Consider the following 27,541-nt stretch of genomic DNA (forward strand, 5'->3'; position numbering starts at 1 on the left):
TACCATTTCACGCCAGTCAGAATGGCTGTGATCCAAAAGTCTACAAGCAATAAATGCTGGAGAGGGTGTGGAGAAAAGGGAACCCTCTTCCACTGTTGGTGGGAATGCAAACTAGTACAGCCACTATGGAGAACAGTGTGGAGATTCCTTAAAAAACTGGAAATAGAACTGCCTTATGATCCAGCAATCCCACTGCTGGGCATACACACTGAGGAAACCAGAAGGGAAAGAGACACGTGTACCCCAATGTTCATTGCAGCACTGTTTATAATAGCCAGGACATGGAAGCAACCTAGATGTCCATCAGCAGATGAATGGATAAGAAAGCTGTGGTACATATACCTAATGGAGTATCACTCAGCCATTAAAAAGAATACATTTGAATCAGTTCTAATGAGGTGGATGAAACTGGAGCCTATTACACAGAGTGAAGTAAGCCAGAAAGAAAAACACCAATACAGTATACTAACGCATATATATGGAATTTAGAAAGATGGTAACAATAACCCTGTGTACGAGACAGCAAAAGAGACACTGATGTATAGACAGTCTTATGGACTATGTGGGAGAGGGAGAGGGTGGGAAGATTTGGGAGAATGGCATTGAAACATGTATAATATCATGTATGAAACAAGTTGCCAGTCCAGGTTCGATGCACGATACTGAATGCTTGGGGCTGATGCACTGGGACGGCCCAGAGGGATGGTATGGAGAGGGAGGGGGGAGGAGGGTTCAGGATGGGGAACACATGTATACCTGTGGTGGATTCATTTCAATATTTGGCAAAACCAATACAGTATTGTAAAGTTTAAAAATAAAATTAAATTAAAAAAAAAAGTGGCAAGAGGGAACATCCTTGTCGTATTACTTGTCTTGGAAGAAATGCTCTATTTTTCATCATTGAGAATAATGTTTGCTACAGGTTAGTCATACATGGCCTTTATTTTGTTGAGGTAACTTTCCTCTAGGCTCACTTTCTACAGAGCTTTTTTTTTTTTTTTTAAATCATAAATATCTGTTGAATTTTGTCAAAAGATTTTCCTAGATCAATTGAGATGATAATATGGCTTTACTACTCAGTTTGTTAATGTGATTCCCTGATAGCTCAGTTGGTAACAAAACCAACTGCAAAGCAGGAGACCCCTAGCTCAATTACTGGGTCAGGAAGATCCACTGGAGAAGAGATAGGCTACCCACTCCAGTATTCTTGGGCTCCTTTGTGGCTCAGCTAGTAAAGAATCTGGTTGCAATGCAGCAGACCTGGGTTCGATCCCTGGATTGGGAAGATCCCTTGGATAAGGGAAAGGCTAACCACTCCAGAATTCTGTCCTGGAGAATTCCATGGACTGTAGAGTCCACGGCGTCTCAAAGAGTTATACACAACTGAGAGACTTTCACTTTGCTAATCTCGTGTATCACATCGATTGATTTGTGTATATTGGACAATCCTTGCATCTCTGGAATAAATCCCACTTGATTATAGTGTACAATCCTTTTTATGTATTGTTGGGTTCAGATTGCTAGTGTTTTGTTGAAGATTTTTGCCATCTATGTTTATCACTGATATTGGCCTATAATATTCTTTTTTTGTGATATCTTTGTCTGATTTTGATATCAGGATGATGGTCATCTCATATAATGAGCTTCAGAATATTCCTTTCTCTGCAATTTTTGGAAGAGTTTCAGAAAGATAGGTGTTGATTCTTTAAATTTTGATAGAATTTGCCTGTAGTGAAGTCATCAGGGTTCTGGACTTTTGTTTGTTGGAGGATTTTTAGTCACAGTTTCAATTTCAGTACTTGTGATTGGTTTATTTATATTTTCTTTTTTTTTTTTTCTTGTTCAATCTTGGGAGATTGTACATTTCTAGTACTTTGTCCATTTCTTCCATGTCATGCAATTGTGTTTTATTGATAAACAGTTGCTTTTAGTACTCTCTTAATATTCTTTGTATTTCTGTATTGTGCATTGTAATTTCTTTCTCATTTCTCATTTTATTAATTTGAGCCGTCTTCCTTTTTTGTTTGATGAGTTGGCTAAAGTTTTGCTAATTTTGCTTATTTTCTCAAAGAACCAGATTTTAGTTTCATTGATCTTTGCTACTGTTTTCTTTGTCTCTGTTTCATTTATTATTGCTTTGATCATTATGACTTCATTCTACTAACTTTGATTTTGTTTATTCTTCTTTCTCTAGATGCTTCAGGTTAAGGTTAAGATATTTACTTGAGATTTTTCTTATTTTTTGAGGTAATATTGTACTGCTAAAACTTCCCTTCTTAGAACTGTTTTTACTGTGTCCTATATGTTTTTGATATTGTATATTTGTTGTCATTAATCCTTAGATTTTTACAAATTTCCTCAGTGATCCACTGTTTGTTTAGTAATATACTGCTTAGCCTCCATGTGTTTGTGTTTTCTTGCATTCCACCCCCCCCAGTTGATTTCTAATCTCATTGCTTTGTGATCAGAAAAATGCTTGATACAATTTCAATTATTTTAAATTTACTAAAACTTGCTTTGTGACCCAAGATGTGATTTATCTTGGAGAATGTTCTGTGTCCACTTGAGAAGAAACTGTATTCTGCTGCTTTCAGATGGAATGTCCTATAAATATCAATTAAGTCTATTTGATCTAATGTATTACTTAAGACTTGTGTTTCCTTATTGATTTTCTGTCTGGATGATCTGCCCATTGGTGTAAGTGCCCCACTATTATTGTATTACTGTTGAGTTCTCCTTTTATAAAAGGCTGTTAGCATTTGTCTCCTATGTTGGGTGCATATACGTTTACAATTACTATTACTTCTTCTTACCCACTGATCCATTGATTATTATATAGTGCCCTTTATTTTCTATTGTAACAGTCCTTGTAGTAAAGTCTATTTTGTATGATACAAGTATCACTACTTCAATTTTCTTTTGCTTTCCATTTGCATGGAATATCTTTTTCCATCTCCTCACTTTCAGTCAGTGTGTGTTCCTAGGTCTAAAGTAAGTCTCTTGTACACAGCATATATATGAGTCTGGTTTTCATTATCAATTGTCAGTTTATGTCTTTTGGTTAGAGCTTTTAATCTATTTACATTTAAGGTAATTATCAATGTGTATGTTCCTGTTGCCATTTTCTTAATTGTTTGGGGTTTGTTTCCATAGGTCTTTTTCTTCCCTTCTGTTTTTTCCTCCTCTTCTCTTGTGGTTGAATAACTGTCCTTTGTGTTGTGCTTGGATTGCTTTTTCTTTTTTTATATGTGTAGCTATTGTAGATTTTGCTTTGCATTTCCCATAAGGTTTTGGTATAGCATCTATATATATATGGCTGTTTTAAGTTGCTGATCTTTTAATTTCAAATATCATTTCAAAAATACATTTCCAATATCTGTAATCTCCACTTGTCACCATTGGTGGTTTTGATATCACTTTTGTGTGTGGATGCTATCCTGTCTTTACTGTACATTTGCCTTTTGTGTGCTTAGTCACTCAGTGGTGTCTAACTCTTTGCGAACCTATGGACTGTAGCCCACCAGGCTCCTCTGTCCATAGGGATTCTCCAGGCAAGAAGAGAACACTAAAGAGAAGGAAAGGAAGTAAAAAGTAAGTAAAATACTGATAAAGGGGAAAAATTAAAAAACAACAACAACAAAAAAAATGGAGCTAAAAATTTATAATAACTGAAATGAAAAATTCACATCATGGGTTCCAAGTCAGACATGACTATGAGGAAGTATCAGCACACTTGAAGAAAAGATAATCACAATTATCAAATTGGAGGAACAGAAAGAAAAGCAAATGTAGAAAAATGAACCCTAAGGCACTTGTAGGACACTTTCCTGCGAATAATCATAGAGACTGTAGGACTTCTTGAAAAAGAGAAATGGACAGAAAGGATACTAAATAAATAATGGTGTGAAATATTACAGATTTAATGAAATACTCCATGAATATACAAGTTTAAGAAGCTTGAGAACTTCAAGTAGGATAAAATCAAAAAGACCTATACAAAGACATATTAAATTCAAGCTGTTGAAAGCCAAAAACAATGAAAAAATACTGAAAGGAGCTAGACAGAAGTAATTCATCACATAAAAGATATCTTCACTAAAATGATCAGCAAATTTCTCATCAGAAACTCTGCAATTTAGATTGATAAATTCTAAGTGCTGAAAGAAAAAAAAAAATGTTAATTGACAATTTTGTCAGACAAAGTTTCCTTCAAAGATGAGGTAGAAATTAAGACATTAACCGAAAAACAAAAGCAGGGGTGTACATCATTACCATTAGACTTTGCCTATAAGAAAATACAAAAGGGACTCTTTTTGGATGAAATGAAAAGCTACGAGATAGTAAAGCAAACCACATGGAGACAAAAATGGCTTCAGTAAAGGTAAGATCAAAAATAATTTTAAAAGCTGATATCATTCTAAATTTGGTTGTAACTCCAATTCATTTTATTTTTCTCAATTAAAATAAAATACATAAAGCAATTATAATTTATGTAATTAGGAACACTGATTAAATATGTAATTTATGGCATTAATTACAGAAAGAGTTGGATGGAGATATTAAAGAGCAGAGTTTTTGTATGCTTTGAAGTTAACAATAAATACATCAAAGAATAAATCCCAAGAAAAATTAAAAATAGTTTTTAAATAAATGAAAACACAAGAGATCGAAATAAGAGATTTAGAGGAAGAAGGGATCACAGGGAAATTTATACCTCTGTGCCTACCTTTAAAATGAAAAAAAGATCTAAAATTAATATTCTAATATTATACCTTAAAGAATTATAAAATGAAGGCAAACTACACCCAAAGCTTGTAGAAGGAAGCAACTATGAAGATTAGAGCAGAGATTAAAAGAAGATTAAAAAAAAAAAAGAAAATCAGTAAAACCAAAAGCTAGTTGATTGAAAAGATCAGCAATATTATCAAAATATTAGTTAAACTGGCAAAAAGGAAAAAAAGAATAGATGCAAATAAAGTCAGAAATGAACCTAGAGAAATTACTAATGGTGTTATAGATATAAAAAGGATTACATAAAACTATGATAGAAGTGTAGCCAAAACAGCAGAGTAGGAAGATGCTAAGTTCACTTCTTCCCTCTGGCATACCAAAAGAGCAAAAAATTAAAGAACAACTGTTAATGAGAAAAACAGAAGACTAGCAGAAAAGACCTTGAGGTCCACATAAAAAGGAAAAAATCTGGACTCTTATACAAAAAATCAACTCAAAATCTATCAAAGACTTAAACTTTGAAGTAAAAATATAACATTTTTACAAGAAAATCTAAGGGAAAACTTCATCACAGTGGATTTTGCTATGATTTCATAGGTAAGACAGCAAATGCAAAAGCAGAAAGAAAAAAATATATATAAATTAGACTTCTTCAAATGAAGACCCTTGTGCATCAAAAGATACTATCAAGAGAGTGAGATAAAATGTAGATTGTGAGAAAATCTTTTCAAATTATGTATCTGGTAAGGAATTAATGTGCACAATACATAAAAGAACTGCTACAGCTCAACAACAACAACAACAAAATCTAATTGAAAAATGGAAAAGTACTTGAATAGATTTCTTCAAGGAATATACAAATGGTCAAAACGTATATGAAAAGAAGCTCAACATCATTCATCATTATGGAAATGAAAATCAAAAGCACATAAAATTAATACTTCATTCAATAAGATATCTATTATCAGAAAAAGAAGGGAAAAAAAGGAAAATAACATGTTTGTGAGAATGTAGAGAAATAGGACTTGGTGGACTGCTACTAGGAGTAAAAATGATGCATCTGCTGTGAAAAACATTTTTGTGGTTACTTAGAAAGTTAAACATAGGATCATATGAACTAGACATTCTGTCTTGGCTATATATTGAAAGGAATTGAAATCAGTGATTAAAACACATATTTGTAGGGGGAGCCTGGTGGGCTGCCGTCTATGGGGTCGCACAGAGTCAGACACGACTGAAGTGACTTAGCAGCAGCAGCAGCAGGCATAGTAACTTAATGAGTCAGATAACCATGATGATGTGATCATTCATCTAGAGCCAGACATCTTGGAGCGCGAAGTCAACTGGCCCTTAAGAAACACACTATGAACAAAGCTAGTGCAGGTGATGGAATTCCAGCTAAGCTATTTCTAATACTAAAATATGATGCTGTTAAAGTGCTGCACTCAATATGCCAGCAAATGTGGAAAACTCATCACTGGACACAGGAATGGAAAAGGTCAGTTTTCATTCCAATCCCAAAGAAAGGCAATGCCAAAGAATGTTCAAGCTACCACACGATTGCACTCATTTCACATGATAGAAAGGTCGTGCTCAAAATCTCTAAGATAGGCTTAAACAGTATGTGAACCAAGAACTTCCAGATATTCAATCTGGATTTAGAAAAGGAAGAGGAACCAGAGATCAAAATGCCAACATGTCTTGGATCCTAGAAAAAGCAAGAGAATTTCAGAAAAACCTCTACTTCTGCTTTATTGACTATGCTAAAACCTTTGTGTGGATTACAATAAACTGGAAAACTCTTCAAGAGATGGGAATACCAGATCACTTTACCTGCCTCCTGAGAAACCTGTATGCAAGTCAAGAAACAACAGTTAGAACCAGACCTGGAACAATGGACTGATTCAAAATTGGGAAAGGAATATGTCAAGGCTGTATATTGTCACCCTGGTTATTTAAATTATACACAGAGTACATCATGTGAAACGCCGGGCTGGAAGAAGCACAAGCTGGAATCAAGACTGCTGGGAGAAATATCAATAACCTCAGATATGCAGATGATACCACCCTTATGGCAGAAAGTGAAGAAGAACTAAAGAATCTCTTGATGAAGTTGAAAGAGGAGAGTGAAAAAGCTGGCTTATAATTCAGCATTCAAAAAACAAAGATCATGGCATTCAGTCCCATTGATTCATGGCAAACGGATGGAGAAAAAATGGAAACAGTGACAGACCTAATTTTCTTGGGCTCCAAAATCGCTGCCGATATTGACTGCAGCCATGAAATTAAAAGATTCCTGCTCCTTGGAGGAAAAGCTATAACAAACATAGAAAGCACATTAAAAAGAAGATACATTACTTTACCGACAAAGGTCCCTATAGTCAAAGCTATGGTGTTTCTAGGAGTCATGTATGGATGTCAGAGTTGGACCATAAAGAAAGCTGAACATTGACAAACTGATGCTTTGGAACTGTGGTATTGGAGAAGACTCTTGAGAGTCCCTTGGATTGCAAGGAGATCAAACTAGTCAATCCTACAGGAAATCAGTCTTGAATATTCATTGCAAGGATGATGCTGAAGCTGAAGTTCCAATATTTTGGCCATCTGATGTGAAGAAATGACTCATTAGAAAAGACCCTGATGCTGGAAATGATTGAAGGCTGGATAAGAAGTGGGAAACAGAGGATGAGATGGATGAAGGGCTTCACTGTCTCAATGGATATTAGTTTTAGCAAACTCTGGGAAATGGTGAAGGACAGGAAGACTGGCATGCTGCAATCCATGTGGTTGCAAAGAGTCGGATATAACTGAGCAACTGAACAAGTCAGAGCAACAATTTTCAGGTCAGAAAAATGATGGATAAAGAATTTGTTTTATTTTGTTTTTCATTTTTTGGAGGGTTAATAGTTTTTAGTTCTGTTTTAGTATAGTTACGTTACAGTGTTGTATTAGTTTCTGCTGCTAAGTCACTTCAGTCGTGTCCGACTCTGTGCGGCCCCATAGACAGCAGCCCACCAGGCTTCCCCGTCCCTGGGATTCTCCAGGCAAGAACAATGGAGTGGGTTGCCATTTCCTTCTCCAATGCATAAAAGTGAAAGTGAAGTCGCTCAGTTGTGTCCGACTCTCTGTGACCCCATGGACTGCCGCCTACCAGGCTCCTCCATCCATGAGAATTTCCAGGCAAGAGTACTGGAGTGGGGTGCCATTGCCTTCTCCGTATTAGTTTCTACTATACAGCAGAGTGAATCGGCTATATGTATACATATATCACATTTTAGTGGATTTCCTTCACATATAGATCACTCCAGAGCATTGAGTAGAGTTCCCTGTACTTTACAGCAGGTTCTCATTAGTTATCTACTTTAAATATGGTATCAGTAGTGTATATATGTCAATCCCTATCTCGCATTTCATCCCACCTGCCTTCCCCCTTGGTATCCATACATCTGTTTTCTACACCTGTTCCTCTATTTCTGCTTTGCAATTTATTTACATACATTCATACATATATATATATGTATACATATGTGTATATAGTGAAATATTATTCAACCTTAAAAAGAAAGGAAGTTATGATATGTTGAAACAAGCGTGAACCTTGAAATAACATAATGCTAAGTCAGAGGAAGACAAATACTGTATGATTTATATATACAAATAATGTATGATTCCACTTGTACCTGTTACTTAGAATAGTCCAATTTTATAGAGATGGAAAGTAGGGCAGAGATTATCAGGGGCTGAGGAATGAGAGCTATAGGGAGTTTTTTAATGATACAGAGTTGATGTTACAGATGATGAAAATATTTGACGTAAACGTAGAGCTGATTGGACTTCCCTGGTGCCCGTCCCCTTCTCCTCCTGCTCCCGATCCCTCCCAGCATCAGAGTCATTTCCAATAAGTCAACTCTTCGTATGAGGTGACCAAAGTATTGGAGTTTCAGCTTCAGCATCAGTCCTTCCAAAGAACACGCAGGACTGATCTCCTTTAGAATGGACTGGTTGAATCTCCTTGCAGTCCAAGGAACTCTCAAGAGTCTTCTCCAGAACCACAGTTCAAAAGCATCAATTCTTCGGCACTCAGCTTTCTTACCTGGTGCCTTAGTTGTTAAATAATCCACTTGCAATGTGGAAGACCTGGGTCCTATCCAATGGGTCAGGAAGATGCCCTGGAGGAAGGCACGGCAACCCACTCCAGTAATCTTACCTGTAGAATCCCCATGGACAGAGGAGCCTGGCAGGCTGCAGACCATGGTGTCACAAAGAGTCAGACACGACTGTGTGACTGGATGCCATGCCATATATTTGACGGTTACACAACATTGTAGATGTTTTTAATGTTACCAAACTCTAGACTTACAATACTTTAAAATGAGAAATATAATTATGAATATTTTACTTTATGAGTCTATGTTATTGGTAAGTATGTAAAAAAATAAGTTCAAAATAGGTAAATAACATCCCTCCCTTTTGCCTCTGAAATCTTTGTTTCAAAAATCCTCTTTACCAGAGTGGCCTAGTAACATCAATATGTAGTTCTTTCAGATGAAGATTGTAGTTTTTCTTCATCTACATCTTCATCATTTTTCTTCATCAGGTTAAGTTAGAATTAACTGGAAGATGAAAGGCCATTGACTAGGATTATTGCAAGCCTTTGAAAACATGGTTGTAGTGTTAATGGTTTATAAACACTCATTGTTGGGGACTCAGTTTGCTTGTGTATTGCCTGGAGGCATCAAATTTGATTAATCATAGGTTAACTTCTGACAGGATGTGATTCTAAAAATCTTCTAATAAAGACATTCATCTTAATAGGTTCTGTGGCGATACACAGGAAAGAAACCAGAAACACTAGGAGCCAATACCCGACTATATAAATGGATTCCACAAAATGATCTTCTTGGTAAGACCAAAGAGAAAAAAAATAAATAGAGCTGAATGAAGTTTAATCTGAATGATTATTCAATAACAGATATCCTACAAATTTATATTTAAAATAAGAAAAAAGAAATTTTAATGTGTTCTTCACATTTCTTCTGTAGTTTGTGTAAAAAAGGATTATTCATGACACTTTTTAAAGACTAAGGCACACTTTATTCAAGGCCATCATGATAAGTATAGTTATTAGTGCAATGGACTTTTACAATAAGACAGAGAGTCTTATTTTACAATAAGACAGAGAGATACAACTCTGTAGACAGAAAGGAAAAGTGGGGAATTTTTCCCCAAAGAACATAATGGAAGTTCATTGGATGAAAAATTACAAATAGTTGAACTGACCTAGTAAATGCTTGCTAAAATTGGGCAATGCAGAGGTAGTGGAGCCACAAAATCAAATTTTAGTTGAGAAGAGTTCAGAGGAACCTGACTAGACCTTGGTCAAGGATCTTTGTCAAGCTTTAGCATTAATATCAAGTTTATAAACCTTGCATTTATGATTAATCTCTCTCTCCCCAGGATCAGTGTCAGAGAAAATACTTTTAGATCAGGCTCTCATTAACTTTTGTATAGAATATTGTAACACACTCCTGATGTTCTTCATCCATTTTATCCTACCTCTCTTCTCTAGAGAAAAAAAAAATCTGGCACACCATTTCACCTATATTTCATATATAATATAAATGGCTGCATATTAGTATAAAGTCAAGTGCAAATCCTATTTTCTTAAACAGAGGACATTATGAACTTGATGTAACCTATCTTTCTAGCCTGTTATGCCAACATCCTCACATTGAAATCCTGCACATCTCACCTCCCTTTTCCCATCTTCAAGAATATTTGGTTTCTACAGTCCCTCCCTTTGTTTTTATTGATATATTCTTCTTGCAATAATTTGTCAAATGGCAAGTACTCACCATCATATATTCTGCAGGAAACTTCTTAGTTGTCTGTGGAATGACTTAATTTTTGGAATCACTAATAATACTTAGCTTGGAGTAATTAATTGCTGCTTTATTCAGAGCCTATAAGAATTTTTATGTGAAAAAAAAAAAGAATTTATATGTGTTCTCATGGCACATAATTATATAGAAGATGTTACCTAATAGAATTTGGTTTATGCAGGTGTCATGATTTTCTGTTTCTGAAACTCTTACAATTTAGAATAATAATGTTTCTCTCTTTTTTTTTTAATTTTTAGGACATCCCAAAACCAGAGCTTTTATCACTCACTGTGGAACCAATGGGATCTATGAAGCTATTTACCATGGGGTCCCTATAGTTGGAATTCCTGTGTTTGGTGATCAGTATGATAATGTTATTCGTATGAAAGCCAAAGGGGCAGCTGTTGAAGTAGACTTGCAAAGAATGACAAGTGCAGATCTGCTTAATGCTTTGAAAGCAGTTATTAACAACCCTTTGTGAGTAGAGAATATATATATTTTTAAGAAGCCTCTTGTTTTTTGAAGGAATAATCAGTTTTATACAATTATAAATTGATAACTTTTATATAATAACCAGTGCATAGCTAATATAAAATGATTATTTTATATTTCTTAAATGTGAAATTATTTTGTCACCTACCACTACTGAGTGATAGATTACAACTTCAAAGAAATACTACATTTATTTAAAGAAAATTATCTATTGTTAAAAGACATAAATTTTTTAATTAACAATAGTACTTTTTATTTCTTAAAAATTGCAGATATTATCACTGTAAAGAATTTAGGAAATGTAACAAAATCATAAAAACATAACCACTCAGCTTTCCTCATGTAGTTATAACCAACACCAGTTTAGAAGCTTCTGCTATTTGCTTGTGCTAATTTATAAATAGAAAGTAATAGAAATATATTTGTAAAAATAGAGTTATATTTGTTAATTTAAAATATTTTATATTGGTATATTTTAAATTAAAACTAGAGAAAGAGAATGAAGCAAAATTGAGAGATCCAAATGGAGGCAGAGAAGACCCTAGCCTCCTTGTTCCCTGGCAGGAAATAACAGTTAGACACTATCTATGAACAAAATCATCTCTGGGAGTGCTCTAAAGTCCATGTATGAAATTTTAGAAACACAGTAGAACAACAACAACAACAAAGCCTGAGATAAATCACACAAGAACAAAATGATGACAGCTTTATTTTACCAGAATCATCCTCAAGCCAGCATTGCTCAGCACCAAGAGAGAACTCTCAGCTAGAAAGAGTTCCTTGGTAGAAAAAGAAGAATGGAGTGAGTGATTAATTTCTAAGGCCTTCTGGGACACAGAAATAGAAAAACAAATTCTAAATTTATATGAAGCCACAAGAGATCTCAAACAGCCAAAGCAGTCCCAAGAAATAATATTGAAGGCATACCGCTTTTTATTTCAAACTGTACTACAAAGCTATAGTAATTTTAAACAGATGATATTGTCATAAAAATAAACATACAGACCAATGGACAGGATTGATAGCCCTGAAACAAACCCTCATATATAAAGCTGAATAATATTTTTCAAAAGTGAAGAATACTCAATAGGAAAAGTGTTATCCCTTCAATGAATAGTACTAGGGAAACTAGATAATTATATGCAGGAGAATAGAATTTGGAGTTGTATGTTACATTACTTACAAGAGATGACTAGAAATGGACTAAAGACTTAAACATAAGACCTGAAACCATAGAACTCCTATTATCAAACAGGAGGAAAATTTTCTTGACAAGGGTATTGGCAACAAATTTTGGGATATGACATCAACAATACAAGGAACTAATGCAAAACAAAAGGTGAGGCTATATTAAGCTCAAAAGCTTCTGTACAGCAGAAGAAATGACCTACCAAATGAAAGGCAACATACAAAATTGAACAACATTTTGAAAATAACACATCTGATAAGAAACTAATATACAAAAGATATAAGTAACTCATATTGCCCAATAGCAAAATTAAAAAAAAAAAAGGAGTTCAGTTCAGTTCAGTTCAGTCGCTCAGTAGTGTCTGACTTTGTGACCCCATGAATCGCAGCACTCCAGGCCTCCCTGTCTATCACCAACTCCCGGAGTTCACTCAGACTCACGTCCATCAAGTCAGTGATCCCATCCAGCCATCTCATGCTCTGTCGTCCCCTTCTCCTCCTGCTCCCAATCCCTCCCAGCATCAGGGTCTTTTCCAATGAGTCAACTCTTTGCATGAGGTGGCCAAAATACTGGAGTTTCAGCTTTAGCATCATTCCTTCCAAAGAACACCCAGGGCTGATCTCCTTCAGAATGGACTGGTTGGATCTCCTTGCAGTCCAAGAGACTCTCAAGAGTATTCTCCAACACCACAGTTCAAAAGCATCATTTCTTTTGTGCTCAATTTTTTCACAGTCCAACTCCCACATCCATACATGACCATTGGAAAAACCATAGCCGTGACTAGATGGACCTTAGTTGGCAAAGTAATGCCTCTGCTTTTGAATATGCTATCTAGGTTGGTCATAACTTTCCTTCTAAGGAGTAAGCGTCTTTTAATTTCATGGCTGCAATCACCATCTGCAGTGATTTTGGAGCCCAGAAAAATAAAGTCTGACACTGTTTCCACTGTTTCCCCATCTATTTCCCATGAAGTGATGGGACCGGATGCCATGATCTTTGTTTTCTGAATGTTGAGCTTTAAGCCAAACTTTTCACTCTCCACTTTCACTTTCATCAAGAGGCTTTTTAGTTCCTCTTCACTTTCTGCCATAAGGGTGGTGTCATCTGCATATCTGAGGTTATTGATATTTCTCCCGGCAATCTTGATTCCAGCTTGTGTTTCTTCCAGCCCAGCATTTCTCATGATGTACTCTGCATATAAGTTAAATAAGCAGGGTGACAGTATACAGCCTTGATGTACTTCCTTTTCCTATTTGGAACCAGTCTGTTGTTCCATGACAAGTTGTAACTGTTGCTTCCTGACCTGCATACAAATTTCTCAAGAGGCAGATCAGGTGGTCTGGTATTCCCATCTCTTTCAGAATTTTCCACAGTTTATTGTGATCCACACAGACAAAGGCTTTGGCATAGTCAATAAAGCAGAAATAGATGTTTTTCTGGAACTCTCTTGCTTTTTCCATGATCCAGCAGATGTTGGCATTTGATCTCTGGTTCCTCTGCCTTTTCTAAAACCAGCTTGAACATCAGGAAGTTCACAGTTCACGTATTTCTGAAGCCTGGCTTGGAGAATTTTGAGCATTATTTTACTAGCATGTTAGATGAGTGCAATTGTGTGGTAGTTTGAGCATTCTTTGACATTGCCTTTCTTTGGGATTTGCATGAAAACTGACCTTTTCCATTCCTGTGGCCACTGCTGAGTTTTCCAAATTTGCTGGCATATTGAGTGCAGCACTTTCACAGCATCATCTTTCAGGATTTGAAATAGCTCAACTGGAATTCCATCACCTCCTCTAGCTTTGTTCGTAGTGATGCTTTCTAAGGCCCACTTGACTTCACATTCCAGGATATCTGGCTCTAGGTAAGTGATCACACCATCATGATTATCTGGGTCATTGAAGATCTTTTTTGTACAGTTCTTCTGTGTATTCTTGCCACCTCTTCTTAATATCTTCTGCTTCTGTTAGGTCCATACCGTTTCTGTCCTTTATCGAGCCCATCTTTGAAATGTTCCCTTTGTATCTCTAATTTTCTTGAAGAGATCTCTAGTCTTTCCCATTCTGTTGTTTTCCTCTATTTCTTTGCATTGATCTCTGAGGAAGGCTTTCTTATCTCCTCTTGCTCTTCTTTGGAACTCTGCATTCAGATGCTTGTATCTTTCCTTTTCTCCTTTGCTTTTCACGTCTCTTCTTTTCTCCGCCGCCCTTCCTGACCTTCAATGTGGGATAGCTCCTCTATGCCCTCCTCTGCCCATGCAGCCACTGCTCCTTAGATGTGGGATTGGTCCTCCCAGCTGCTGCCCCTGGCCTCAGGTGTGGGGTAGCTCCTCCCGGCCACTGCCTCTGACTTCAGATGTTACTGATTGGAGTTACTGAATAGATATTGGCCCAAAAAAGATGTATAATGGCCAACAGGTACATGAAAAGGGGCTTGACACTACTAAGCATCATAAAATGCAAATCAAAACCTCACCTTTCCCACCTCACACTTACTAGAATTGTTGTTGACGTTGTTCAGTCACTAAGGGTGGCTGACTGTGGCCCCATTGACTACAGCATGCCAGGCTACCCTGTCCTCAATTATCTCCTGGAGTTTGCTCAAATACATGTCCATTGAAGTGGTCGTGCTATCTAACCATCTCATCCTCCACTGCCCAATTTTCTTTTTCCCTTCAATCTGACTCAGCAGTAGGTTCTTTTGCAGTGAATCAGCTCTTTGCATCAGGTGGCCAAAGTATTGGAGCTTCAGCTTTAGCATCAGTCCTTCCATGAAATTCAGGGTTGATTTCCTTTAGGATTGACTGGTTTGATCTCCTTACTGTCCAAGGGACTCTCGAGTCTTCTTCAGCACCAGAATTAGAAAGCATCAATTCTTCAATGCTCAGCCTTCTTTCTGGTCCAACTTTCACATGATTGCTGGAAAAACCATAGCTTTGACTATAGGAACATTTGTCAGAAAAGTAATGTCTCTGCTTTTTAATATGCTGTCTGTGTTTGTCATAGTTTTTCTTCCAAGGAGCAAGAGCCCTTTAATTTCATGACTGCAGTTGCTCTACAGAGTAATTTTGGAGCCCAAGAAAATAAAAGTCTGCCACTGTTTCCACATCTATTTGTCACAAAGTGATGGGGCAGGATACCATATTCTTCAGTTCAGTTCAGTTCAGTCACTCAGTAGTGTCTGACTCTTTGTGATCCCATCAATCACAGCACACCAGGCCTCCCTGTCTATCACCAACTCCTGGAGTTCACTCAGACTCATGTCCATCGAGTCAGTGATCCCATCCAGCCATCTCATCCTCCATCGTCCCCTTCTCCTCCTGCCCCCAATTCCTCCCAGAATCAGAGTCTTTTCAAGTGAGTCAACTCTTCGCATGAGGTGGCCAAAGTACTGGAGTTTCAGCTTTAGCATCATTCTTTCCAAAGAAATCCCAGGGCTGATCTCCTTCAGAATGGACTGATTGGATCTCCTTGCAGTCCAAGGGACTCTCAAGAGTTCTCCAACACCACAGTTCAAAAGCATCAATTCTTCGGTGCTCAGCTTTCTTCACAGTCCAACTCTCACATCCATACATGACCACAGGAAAACAATAGCCTTGACTAGATAGACCTTAGCTGGCAAAGTAATGTCTCTACTTTTGAATATGCTATCTAGGTGGGTCATAACTTTCCTTCCAAGGAGTAAGCGTCTTTTAATTTCATGGCTGCAGTCACCATCTGCATTGATTTTGGAGCCCCCAAAAATAGTCTGATGCTGTTTCTACTGTTTCCCCATCTATTTCCCATGAAGTGATGGGACCAGATGACATGATCTTTTTTTTCTGAATGTTGAACTTTAAGCCAACTTTTTCACTCTCCTCTTTCACGTTCATCAAGAGGCTTTTTAGTTCCTCTTCACTTTCTGCCATAAGGGTGGTGTCATCTGCATATCTGAGGTTATTGATATTTCTCCTGGCAAACTTGATTCCAGCTTGTGCTTCTACCAGCCCAACATTTCTCATGATGTACTCTGCATAGAAATTAAATAAACAGGGTGACAGTATACAGCCTTGACATACTCCTTTTCCTATTTGGAACCAGTCTGTTGGTCCATGTCCAGTTCTAACTGTTGCTTCCTGACCTGCATACAGATTTCTCAAGAGGCAGGTCAGGTGGTTGGTATTCCCAGCTCTTTCAGAATTGTCCACTGTTTATTGTGATCCAAACAGTCAAAGGCTTTGGCATAGTCAATAAAGCAGAAATAGATGTTTTTCTGGAACTCTCTTGCTTTTTCCATGATCCAGCGGATGTTGGCAATTTGATCTCTGGTTCCTCTGCCTTTTCTAAAACCAGCTTGAACATCAGAAGTTCACAGTTCACATATTGCTGAAGCCTGACTTGGAGAATTTTGAGCATTACTTTACTAGCGTATGAGATGAGTGCAATTGTGTGGTAGTTTGAGCATTCTTTGGCATTGCCTTTCTTTGGGATTGGAATGAAAACTGACCTTTTCCAGTCCTGTGGCCACTGCTGAGTTTTCTAAATTTGCTGGCATATTGAGTGGGTTGCCATTTCCTACTCCAGGGAAAGATTTTCCAAACAAGAATATTAGAGTGGGGTGCCATTTCCTACTCCATGGTGTGATCACTCACCTAGAGCCAGAAATCTTGGAGTGTGAAGTCAAGTGGACATATTCTTAATGTTTTTCAATGTTGAGTTTCAAGCCAGCTTTTTCACTTTCTTTCACCTTCATCAAGAGGCTCTTTAGTTCCTCCTTGCTTTTTTCCATTAGGGCAGAGTCATTTGCATATCTGAGGCTCTTGATATTTCTCTCGGCAATCTTGATTCCAACTTTAACTTCATCCAGCCTGGCATTTCTCATGATGTACTCCTTTCTTAATTGTAACCAGTCCAATGTACCATGTTCACTTCTTACTGTTGCTTCTTAACCTGCACACAGGTGGTTCTTGACTTGCAAGGTGGTCTGGTATTCCCATCTCTTGAAGAATTTTCCACACTTTGTTGTCATCCATGCAGTAAAGGCTTTAGCATAGTCAGTGAAGCAGTAAATGTTTTTCTGGAAGCCTCTTGCTTTTTCTAGGATCCAGTGGATGTTGGCATTTTTATCTCTGGTTCCTCTGCCTTTTCTAAACCCAGTTTGAATATCTGAAAGTTCTTTGTTCATGTAGTATTGCAGCTGAGCTTGGAGAATTTTGAGCATTACTTTGCTAGCATGTGAAATGAGTGCTATTGTGCAATAGTTTGAAAATTCTTTGTCATTGCCTTTCTTTGGGACTGGAATTAAATCTGACCTTTTTGAGTCCTGTGGCAACTGCTGACTTTTCCAAATTTGCTGGCATATTGAGTGCAGCACTTTAAAGCGTCATCTCTTGGGTTTTGAAATAGATCAACTGGAATTTCATCATCTCCAACTAGTTTTGTGATGCTTCTTAAGGTCCACTTGACTTCACACTCCAAGATTTCTGGCTCTAGGTGAGTGATCACACCGTGGAGTATGAAATGACATTCCACTCTAATATTCTTGTTTGGAAAATCATCCCCTGGAGTAGGAAATGGCAACCCACTGCATTATTCTTGCTTAGTGAATCCCATGTACGGAGGAGCCTGGACTACTTTAGTCTGTGAAGTTTCAATGAGCAGGAACAACTGAGCACACAAGCATGAAATAATATTCATACATGACTATTAGAAAATCATAGCTTTGACTATATGGACCATTGTCAGCACAGTGATATCTCTGCTTCTTAATATGCTTTTTAGGTTTATCAGAGCTTTCCTTCCAGGGAGCAAGTGTCTTTTAATTCCATGGCTGCAGTCAATGTCTGTGATTTTGTGGCCCAGAAAATAAAATCTATCACTGCTTTCACTTTTCCCCCTTCTGTTTGCCATGGAGTGATGGGACCAGATGCCATGGTCTGTTTTTCATATGTTGAGTTTCAAGCCAGCTTAGAACTTTTAGAAAGGCCATCATTAAAAGACAAGGTGTAAGAGGTATTGATGAGGATGTAGAAAAAGAATTCCAGTGCACTCCAGATGGGAATAAAAATTGGTGCAGCCACGTAGAAAACAGTATGGAAGCTTGTCAAAGTATCAACAACAGAATGAATTCACTATCCAGCAATCTCACTGCTGGATATATAACCAAAGGAAATGAAAACAGAATGTGGAAGAGATATCTTCATCCCAGTGCAAATTTCTGTATTATTCACAAAAACCAAAATATGAATAAAACCTAAGTGTCTGTCAATGAAGGAATAGATTGAGAAGATGTGGTATAGGTATGTAAAGGAATATTATTTAGCAAAGAATACAAAGGAAATACTGCGATTTATGAAAACGTAGAATTGTGCTGAGTAAAGTAACTCAGACAGTGAATGACAAACATTAGTTGAGATTACTTATATGTATAACCTAAAAGTTCAAACTCATAGAAGCAGAGAGTAGAGTGGTGTTTTCTAGGGCCTAGGAGTTGGGAGAGTGGAAAGACAACCTTTGAGTAATAGGGATCAGGCTTTGAGTAATAAAATAAATAAGTTCTGGGGAACTTTGTGTAGCATGGTGATTAGCTATGATCATAAACAAATAAATAAATTCTCAGTAATGAAGGATTACATTTGTTATATAATTATATTTCATATAAATCAAATATATTCTTTGGAAAAAAGAAACTAATTAACATTAAAAAAAATTGCTAAGGTTGAATAAATGTTTCTATATATCAGATAAATCCTTGCTAGAAATTTTGTATAAATCTATAAATGAGCATTGACATTGGAGATTAAAATTATTTCTTAGACATTTTAATTTTTTAAATATTGAATGATTTTTCACTATGAAGTCACTTCTTATCAGTGTCTCTCTTTTTTGTTTAACTTACTTTCAATTGGGGGATAACTGATTTACAATGTTGTATTCTTTTTTATCTTGCAACAACTTTTTGTTGTTGTTAAGTACCTCAGTCATGTCCGACTCCTTGCCACCCCATGAAGTACAATAGGAGTCAGCTTCAGCATCTGTCCGTCCAATGGATGTTCAGGACTGATTTCCTTTAGGATTGACTGGTTTGATCTCCTTGCAGTCTAAGGGACTCTCAAAAGTCTTTTCCAACACCACAGTTCAGAAGCATCAGTTCTTGGACACTCAGCTTTCTTTATAGTCCAACTCTCACATCCATACATGACTACTGGAAAAACCATATTTTTAACTAGACGGACTTTTGTCAGCAAAGTAATTTCTCTGCTTTTTAATATGCTGTCTGGGTTGGTTATAGCTTTTCTTCCAAGGAGCAAGTGTCTTTTAATAGCATGGTTTCAGTCACCATCTGCAGTGATTTTGAGCCCCCCCCCCCAAATTATGTCTCTCGTTGTTTCCATTGTTTCCCCATCTATTTGCCATGAAATGATTGGTCTGATGCCATGATCTTAGCTTATTGAATGCTGTGTTTTAAGTCAACTTTTTCACTCTCCTCTTTCACTATCATCAAGAGGCTCTTTAGTTCTTCTTCGCTTTCTGCCAAGAGGGTGGTATAATCTGTGTATCTGAAGTTATTGATATTTCTCCCAGCAATCTTGATTCCAGATTGTGTTTCATCCAGCCTGACATCTCCCGTGATGTACTCTACATAAAAGTTAAATAAGCAGGGTGACAATATACAGCATTGATGTACTCATTTCCCAATTTGGAACCTGTCCGTTGTTCCATGTCCAGTTCTAACTGTTGTTTCTTGACCTGCATACAGATATCTCAGGAAGCAGGTCTGAGATATAACATCCCATCAGATATAATATCCTACAGATATAATATCCCTTCTGTTGAAGAATCTTCCACAGTTTGTTGTAATCCACACAGTCAAATGCTATGGTGTAGTCAATAAAAAAAAGCAGACATTGATTTGGAATTCTCTTGCTTTTTCGATGATCCAATGGATGTTGGCATTTTGATCTCTGGTTCCTCTGCCTTTTCTAAATCCAGCTTGAATATCTGGAAGTTATTGGTTTGCATAGTGTTGAAACCAACCTTGGAGAATTTTGAGCATTACTTTGCTAGCATGTGAGATGAGTGCAATTGTGTGATAGTTTGAACATTTTTTGGCATTGCCTTTCTTTGGGATTGGAATGAAAACTGACCTTTTCCAGTCCTGTGGCCAATGAGGAGCTTTCCAAATTTGCTGGCATATTAAGTGCAAAGTTTCAATAGTATCATGTTTTCTGCTGTGCTTCGTCCCTCAGTTGTGTCTGACTCTTTGCGATACAATGGATTGTAGACCACCAGGATTGTTGGGATTAGATGTACCCTAGTTGGAATTTCATGACATCCACTAGCTTTGTTCATAGTGATGCTTCCTAAGACCCTTTTGACTGCATGCTGCAGGATGTCTGGCTCTGGGTGAGTGATTACACCATTGTGGTTATCTGGGTCATGATCTTTTTTGTATAGTTGCCCGAAATCACTGCAGATGGTGGCTGCAGCCATGAAATTAAGACACTTGTTCTTTCGAAGAAAAGCTATGACCAACCTATACAGCATATTAGAAGACAGAGACATTACTTTTCCAACAAAGATTTGTCTAGTCAAAGCTATGGTTTTTCAAGTAGTCATGCATGGATGTGAGAGCTGAACCATCAAGAAATCTAAGCACTTAAGAACTGATGCTTTTGAACTGTGGTGTTGGAGAAGACTCTTGAGAGTCCCTTGGACTGAAAGGAGATCCAGCCAGTCCATCCTAAAGGAGATCATTCCTGAATATCCATTGGAAGGACTGATGTTGAAGTCGAAGCCACAATACTTTGGCCACCTGATGCAAAGAACTGACTCATTGGAAAAGATCCCAATGCTGGGCAAGAGGGAAGGCTGGAGGAGAAGAGGATGGCAGAGGATGAGATGGTTCGATGGCATCACCAGATTGATGGACAGGAGTTTGAACAAGCTCTGGAGGTTGGTGATGGACAGGGAACCTGGTGTGCTGCAGTCCATGAGCAAAGAGTCAACATGACTGAGTGACTGAAATGAACTGAACTCTTTGTTTTCTTGCCACCTTTTCTTAATATCTTCTGGTTCTGTTGGGTCCATACCATCTCTGTCCTTTATTGTGCCCATCTTTTCTTGAAATATTTCCTTGGTATCTCTAGTTTTCTTGAAATCTCAAATCTTTCCCTTTCTATTGCTTTCCTCTATTTCTTTGCATTGACCACATAGGAAGGCTATCTTATCTCTCCTTGCTATTCTTTGAAACTCTGCATTGAGATGGATATTTGTTTCCTTTTCTCCTTTGCATTTTGCTTCTCTTCTTTTCCCAGCTATTTGTAAGGCTTCCTCAGACAACCATTTTCCCTTCTACAGTTCTTTTTCTTGGGGTTGGTGTTGATCATGGCCTCCTATACAATGTCATAAACCTCTGTCCATAGTTCTTCATGCACTCTGTCTATCTGATCTAATCCCTTGAATTCATTTGTCACTTCCACTGTATAATTGTAAGAGATTTGATTTAGGTCATATCTGAATGGTCTATGGTTTTTCCCTCCTTATTTAATGTAAATCTGAATTTGGCAATAAGGAGTTCATGATCTGACCACAGTCAGCTCCTGGTCTTGTTTTTGCTGACTGTATAGAGTAACTTCATCCTCAACTTCAAAGAATATAATCAATCTGGTTTTGGGATTGACCATCTCTACACATTGATCACGTATAGAGTCATTTCTTGTGTTGTTGGAGGAGGGTGGTGTTTGCTATGACCAGTGCATGTTCTTGACAAAACTGTTAGCCTTTGCAATGCTTCATTTTGTACCCCAAGGCCAAAATTGCCTGTTACTCCAGGTGTTTCTTGACTTCCTATTTTTGCATTCCAGTCCCCTATGATGAAAAGGACATCTTTCTTTGGTGTTAGTCCTAGAAAGTCTTGTAGGTTTTCACAGAGCCGTTCAACTTCAGTCTCTTCAGCATTAGTGGCTGGGACAAAGATTTGGATTGCTGTGATGTTGAGTGGTTTGCCTTGGAAACGAATAGAGATCATTCTGTCATTTTTGCAATTGCTCCCAAGTACTGCATTTTGGACTCTTTTGCTGACTGTGAGGGCTACTCCATTTCTTCTAAGGGATTCTTGCCCATAGTATTAGATGTAATGATCATCTGAATTAAATTTGCACATTCCAGTCCATTTTAGTTCACTGATTCCTAGAATGTCGATATTCACTCTTGCCATCTCCTGTTTGACCACTTCCAATTTGCCTTCATTCATGGACCTAACATTCCAGGTTCCTATGCAATATTGCTCTTTATAGCATCGGACTTTACTTTCACCACCAGAGACATCCAGAAATGGGCATCGTCTCCACTTTGGGTCAGATTCTTCATTCCTTCTGGAGCTATTTCTCCACTCTTCTCGCTCTTCTTCAGTAACATTTTGGACACCTACTGACCTGGATGGTGCATCTTTGGGTGTCATGTCTTTTTGCCTTTTCATACTGTTCATGGAATTCTCAAGGCAGAATGCCAAAGTGGTTTGCCATTCCCTTCTCCAGTACAATGATGTGAATCCTCCATAAGTATGTATATATATAATCCCCTCCTTCTTGAGTCTTCCTCTGACCTCCACCCATCCCACCCTTTTGCGTCTTCTGGCAATTTCTTGAGTATATTTAAGTCTTTTCAACCCCATGGACTGTAACCTGCTAGTCTCCTCCGTTGATAGGACTTTCCAAGGATTAATACTGCCATGGATTGCCATTTCCTTCTCCAGAGGATCTCACTGACCCAGGGATCAAATGTGCATCTCCTGCTTTCCTGCATTGGCAGGGAGATTCTTTAGCACTGAGCCACCTAGGAAGCCCCAGAGTACCAGGCTGAGCTCTCTCTGTTATACAGCAAATTCTAATGGCTATCTACTCTACACATGATAGTATATATAAGTCAGTGCTACTTCCTCAATTTGTTCGACTATGTCCCATCCCTTGCTGTGTACACATCTTGTGTACACATCTTGTCCTCTACATCTGCATTTCTATTCCTACCTTACAAATGGGGTTATAAGTACAATTTTTTCCCTAGGTTACAATATTAATATACGATATTTGTTTTTCTCCTTCTGACTTACTTCACTCTGTAAAACAGGCTGTGGGTTCCATCAATGTCTCTTAAACATCACATCTTAGATTTCTTTGTTATATTATCAGTACAATGTTATCAAAGCTTACAACATACACATCTTGCCCATGACCACAATTTCCAATATCATTTAGCATTAATTTCATATTTATATGGATTCAATGAGCCAATTTGTGTTTTAATGGAGCATTTTATTGACTTTTTATCTGATAAATACTTTCTGTGTCTGTCTTGGAATTTCTGTTGCTATTGTTTGTTTTCCTGAGATGTATTCAGAGGTACTTATTCCTTAAATTCTTGTGTATTAAAAAAGGCCTGCCTTGGTTGTTTAAGCCAAAGGGCAACAGGGTTTTGTTTACTTTTTTCTCATTTATAGTTCTCATCCTCAAAACTTATTGCATGCTTTCCCATGATTTTCTACTATTTAATGTTCTGTATTCTTTATCAATGATGATTGCACTTTGGTGTGGGTGAATAACCTCCCTCCTTCACAAACCCAAGGAAATCTTGCTTCTAAGTCAGCCATTCAAAGCCTTAAACCAAAACCGTGGTTTGGTCTTCTGTTCCTTGGCAGAAGTCAGGAGGGTTAGTGTTCCAGCTATTGCCATCCTTCCATCTCACCACTGCAGGTGCAGCCCTCTGCTGTTGTTGTACAGTTGCTCAGTCGTGTCTACTCTTTGCGACTCCATGAAATGCAGCACACCAGGCTTCCCTGTCCCTCACTATCTCCCAGAGTTTGCCCAAGTTCATGTTCATTTTCAGTGATGTCATCCAACTGTCTCATCCTCTGATGCTCTCTTCTCTTTCTTTCCTCAGTATTTCCCAGCACTGTGGACCTTCCCAGTGAGTTGTCTATTCTCATCAGATGACCAAAATACTGGAGCTTCAGCTTCAACATCAGTCCTTCCAGTGAATATTCAGGGTTGATCTCCCTTATGATTGACTGGTTTGATCTCCTTGCTGTCCAAGGGACTTTCAGGAGTCTTTTCCAGCACCATAGTTGAAGGCATTCAGTTATTTGGCATTCTGACTTATTTATGGTCCAGCTCTCACAATGGTATGGGACCACAAGGAAGACCATAGCCTTGACTATTCAGATCTTTGTTTCCAGAGTAATGTTTCTGGTTTTCAACACACAGCCCTCTTTAGCCTGAGGCAAAAATGCCAGCATCTATTCAGTATCAGGCCCTATTTCGGCCAAGAGGATCACATGAAGCTTTCTTGCTTTCATCTGAAATGTCAGGACCATGCAGATCACATATTGGAATCATTTCCTATTACTGCTGAAGTCTCATTAATACTGACACTCCAGATCAAACCTGGGGAAGAGTGAAGGAGTGGGAAAGGGTTCCTTTTCATAGACCCTCCCTTCCATGCTGCTTCCTACACTATTATGTTCCCAATGCCACACTCAGCAATTTAGATAAAAATTCTGTATTCTCAAGCTACATATTCTATTAATTCATTCTTATTTCTGTACTTTGAGAATGCTATTTTCAATTGGAAATTATTTTCTCTCCTACCTCCAATAATTGCTGAGACTCTAAAGCATCCAACAGATTCTAGCCAATGGACCATAATATCTAGAAATACCTCAAGAGGAAACAAATTATCTTAAGCTTTTCATATTCTTGATGATATAAATTATGACACAACTTATCATATAATTAATTATGCAATATATTTTTAATAATATATATCTGTTTTAGGTATATCATGTCCTTAACAAACTTTACAGGTTGTTATTTATATATTCAATTTTAGCTATAAAGAGAATGCTATGAAGTTATCAAGAATCCACCATGATCAACCTGTAAAACCCCTGGACCGAGCAGTCTTCTGGGTTGAGTTTGTCATGCGCCACAAAGGAGCCAAGCACCTTCGACCAGCCTTCCATGACCTCACCTGGTTCCAGTACCACTCTTTGGATGTGATTGGCTTCCTGCTAGCCTGTGTGGCAACTGTTGCATTCCTGGTCACTAAGTGTTGCCTGTTTTGTTACTGGAAGTTTGGTAAGACTGCAAAGAAGAAAAAGAGAGAGTAGTCTCTCTTTTTTTTTTTTTTTTAAATAATTGGGCTAGAAACTTTGACAGAATCCATCTGAATAATCCAGCCACTGATTTGAAAAGATTTCTCTCCTGTTCTGGATTCTTTTTCAGTCTTCAACTTATCAAGACAAAGATCAAAGACTCACTCCAGAAATAAGCCACATGATTCAGAATTAAGGTTTAAAATAATCTATTCTTTAAAAAGATACAACAAATGAATAAACACATGGAAATTGTTACAATTAAAGTTTAGTGCTTTCCTTTATTCATTGCTTTCAGTTCAACCAGTTGAGATGCTGGTGAGGCCTCAGGAACATAATGATAAATCCTATTTCCATACTGATCAGGTTGAATATTTCTTAAATATCTAACATAATTTTGGGTTCAATACTCAATAATTATTTCATATTCTCTAAAAGAAGTATACAAGAACTAATGCAGAACACACTCTAGCCAGAGCTTCTTTGCCAGTCAGGAATATCAGAAACCTGATAGGATTTCTACTCTGCTGTAAATCACATTTTACATCATCAATTTCCTTTCATATCACACATTAGACTTTGTCCCCTTTGGAATACAAAACACTGTTTTTTTTGTTTTTCCAAGACTATCCTTAGTCTGGATATTAATAATGATAGTACTTCATTTGTATTGTAACACTTCTTGGCTTCAGAGAACTAGCTGATTATTCTATGTTTTCATGGTTATTGGTATGATGGACCAAAGTAAATGATTGGAATTTAATGTCCACTCTTTTAAACTAACTTAAGTACAATAAGGCTGTATATTGTCATTTTGCTTATTTAACTGTATGTAGAGTGCATCATGTGAAATGTTGGCCTGGACAAGCAGGAATCGAGATTGCCGCAGAAATATCAACCTCAGGTGATACACAGATACCCCTCTAATGACAGAAAGTAAAAAGGAACTAAAGAGCCTTTTGATGAGGGAAAAAGAGGGAAAAGCTAGCTTAAAGCTGAGCATTAAAAAAAAAAAAAAGAAAGAAAGAAAATCATGGCTCCTCGTCCCATCATTTCATGACAAATAGAAGGAGGAAAAGTGGAAACTGCTTTCTTATCCTCCAAAATCACTGTGGATGCTGACTGTAGCCATGAAATTAAAAGATGCTTGCTCCTCAGAAGAAAAGCTATGACAAACCTAGACAGTGTGTTAAAAAGCAGATACCACTTTGCAGACAAAGGTCTATGTACTCAAAGTTATCCTTTTTCCTGTATATTTATGAGAGTTGGACCAAGAAAGCCCAGCAGTGAAGAATTGATGCCTTAAAATTGTAGTGCTGGAGAAGACTCTTGAGGGTCCTTTGAACTGCAAGGAGATCAAACCAGTCAATACTAAAGGAAATCAACCGTGAATACTCACTGGAAGGACTGATGCTACCATTGAATCTCCAATACTTTGGCCATCTGATGAGAAGAGCTGATTCACTGGGGAAGACCCTGCTTTTGGAAGAAGGAGGTGGCGGAGGATAAGATGGTTAGATAGCATCACTGACTCAATGGACATAAATTTGAGAAAACTCTGGGAGATAGTAAGGGCTTCCCTAGTGGGTTACTGGTAAAGAAAATGCTTACCAATGCAGAAGACTCTCATTTGATCCCTGACCCAGGAAGATCCCTCAGAGGAAGAAATGGCAACCCACTCCAGTATTCTTGCCTGGGAAATCCTGTAGACAGAGGAGCCAGACAGGCTACAGTCCAGGGGATCGCAAAGAGTTGGACCTGACTTAGCAACTAAACAACAACTGGGAAATAGTGAAGGACAGAAGACACTGGTGTGCTGCAGTCCACCGGGTCACAAAGAGTCAGATACCAACAACTATATCAAAAGTTTACTTAACTTGAATCCTACATTAATTTTATTTACAATATAAATATTTGCAAAGAAGAAAAAAAACTGTTTAGAGTTGCACTGCAGACACTTTGGACAGAAAATGCACTTCCCATAAATGCTGCTTTCTTTGGGGATGATTTCTCCTTCAGAAATTCAGGAGTTAATCCATTTCTTTCTTTCGCTTTGTCTCAATATTTCTCCTGGTCCTCTCATGAGCTGTACTGTGACTACTATACTAAGCACAAGTATCTAGGC

At 37.6% G+C, this 27,541-nt stretch overlaps 1 protein-coding gene across 1 annotated transcript in view; it reads left to right on the forward strand.

Annotated features, from left to right (window-relative positions):
- LOC102398239 (UDP-glucuronosyltransferase 2C1) overlaps positions 1-25,682 on the forward strand; it is a 37,039-nt gene extending 11,357 nt beyond the window's left edge. Inside the window, exons 4-6 of the mRNA XM_025289973.2 lie at positions 9,547-9,634; positions 10,871-11,090; positions 25,152-25,682. Of these exons, the coding sequence (XP_025145758.1) occupies positions 9,547-9,634; positions 10,871-11,090; positions 25,152-25,431 (588 nt within the window). The 3' untranslated portion in view covers positions 25,432-25,682. The remainder of the gene's footprint in view (positions 1-9,546; positions 9,635-10,870; positions 11,091-25,151) is intronic.
- Positions 25,683-27,541: the final 1,859 nt, after the last annotated feature.

The sequence above is a fragment of the Bubalus bubalis genome, chromosome 7 (assembly GCF_019923935.1).
Source record: "Bubalus bubalis isolate 160015118507 breed Murrah chromosome 7, NDDB_SH_1, whole genome shotgun sequence".
Taxonomy (NCBI): Eukaryota; Metazoa; Chordata; class Mammalia; order Artiodactyla; family Bovidae; genus Bubalus; species Bubalus bubalis.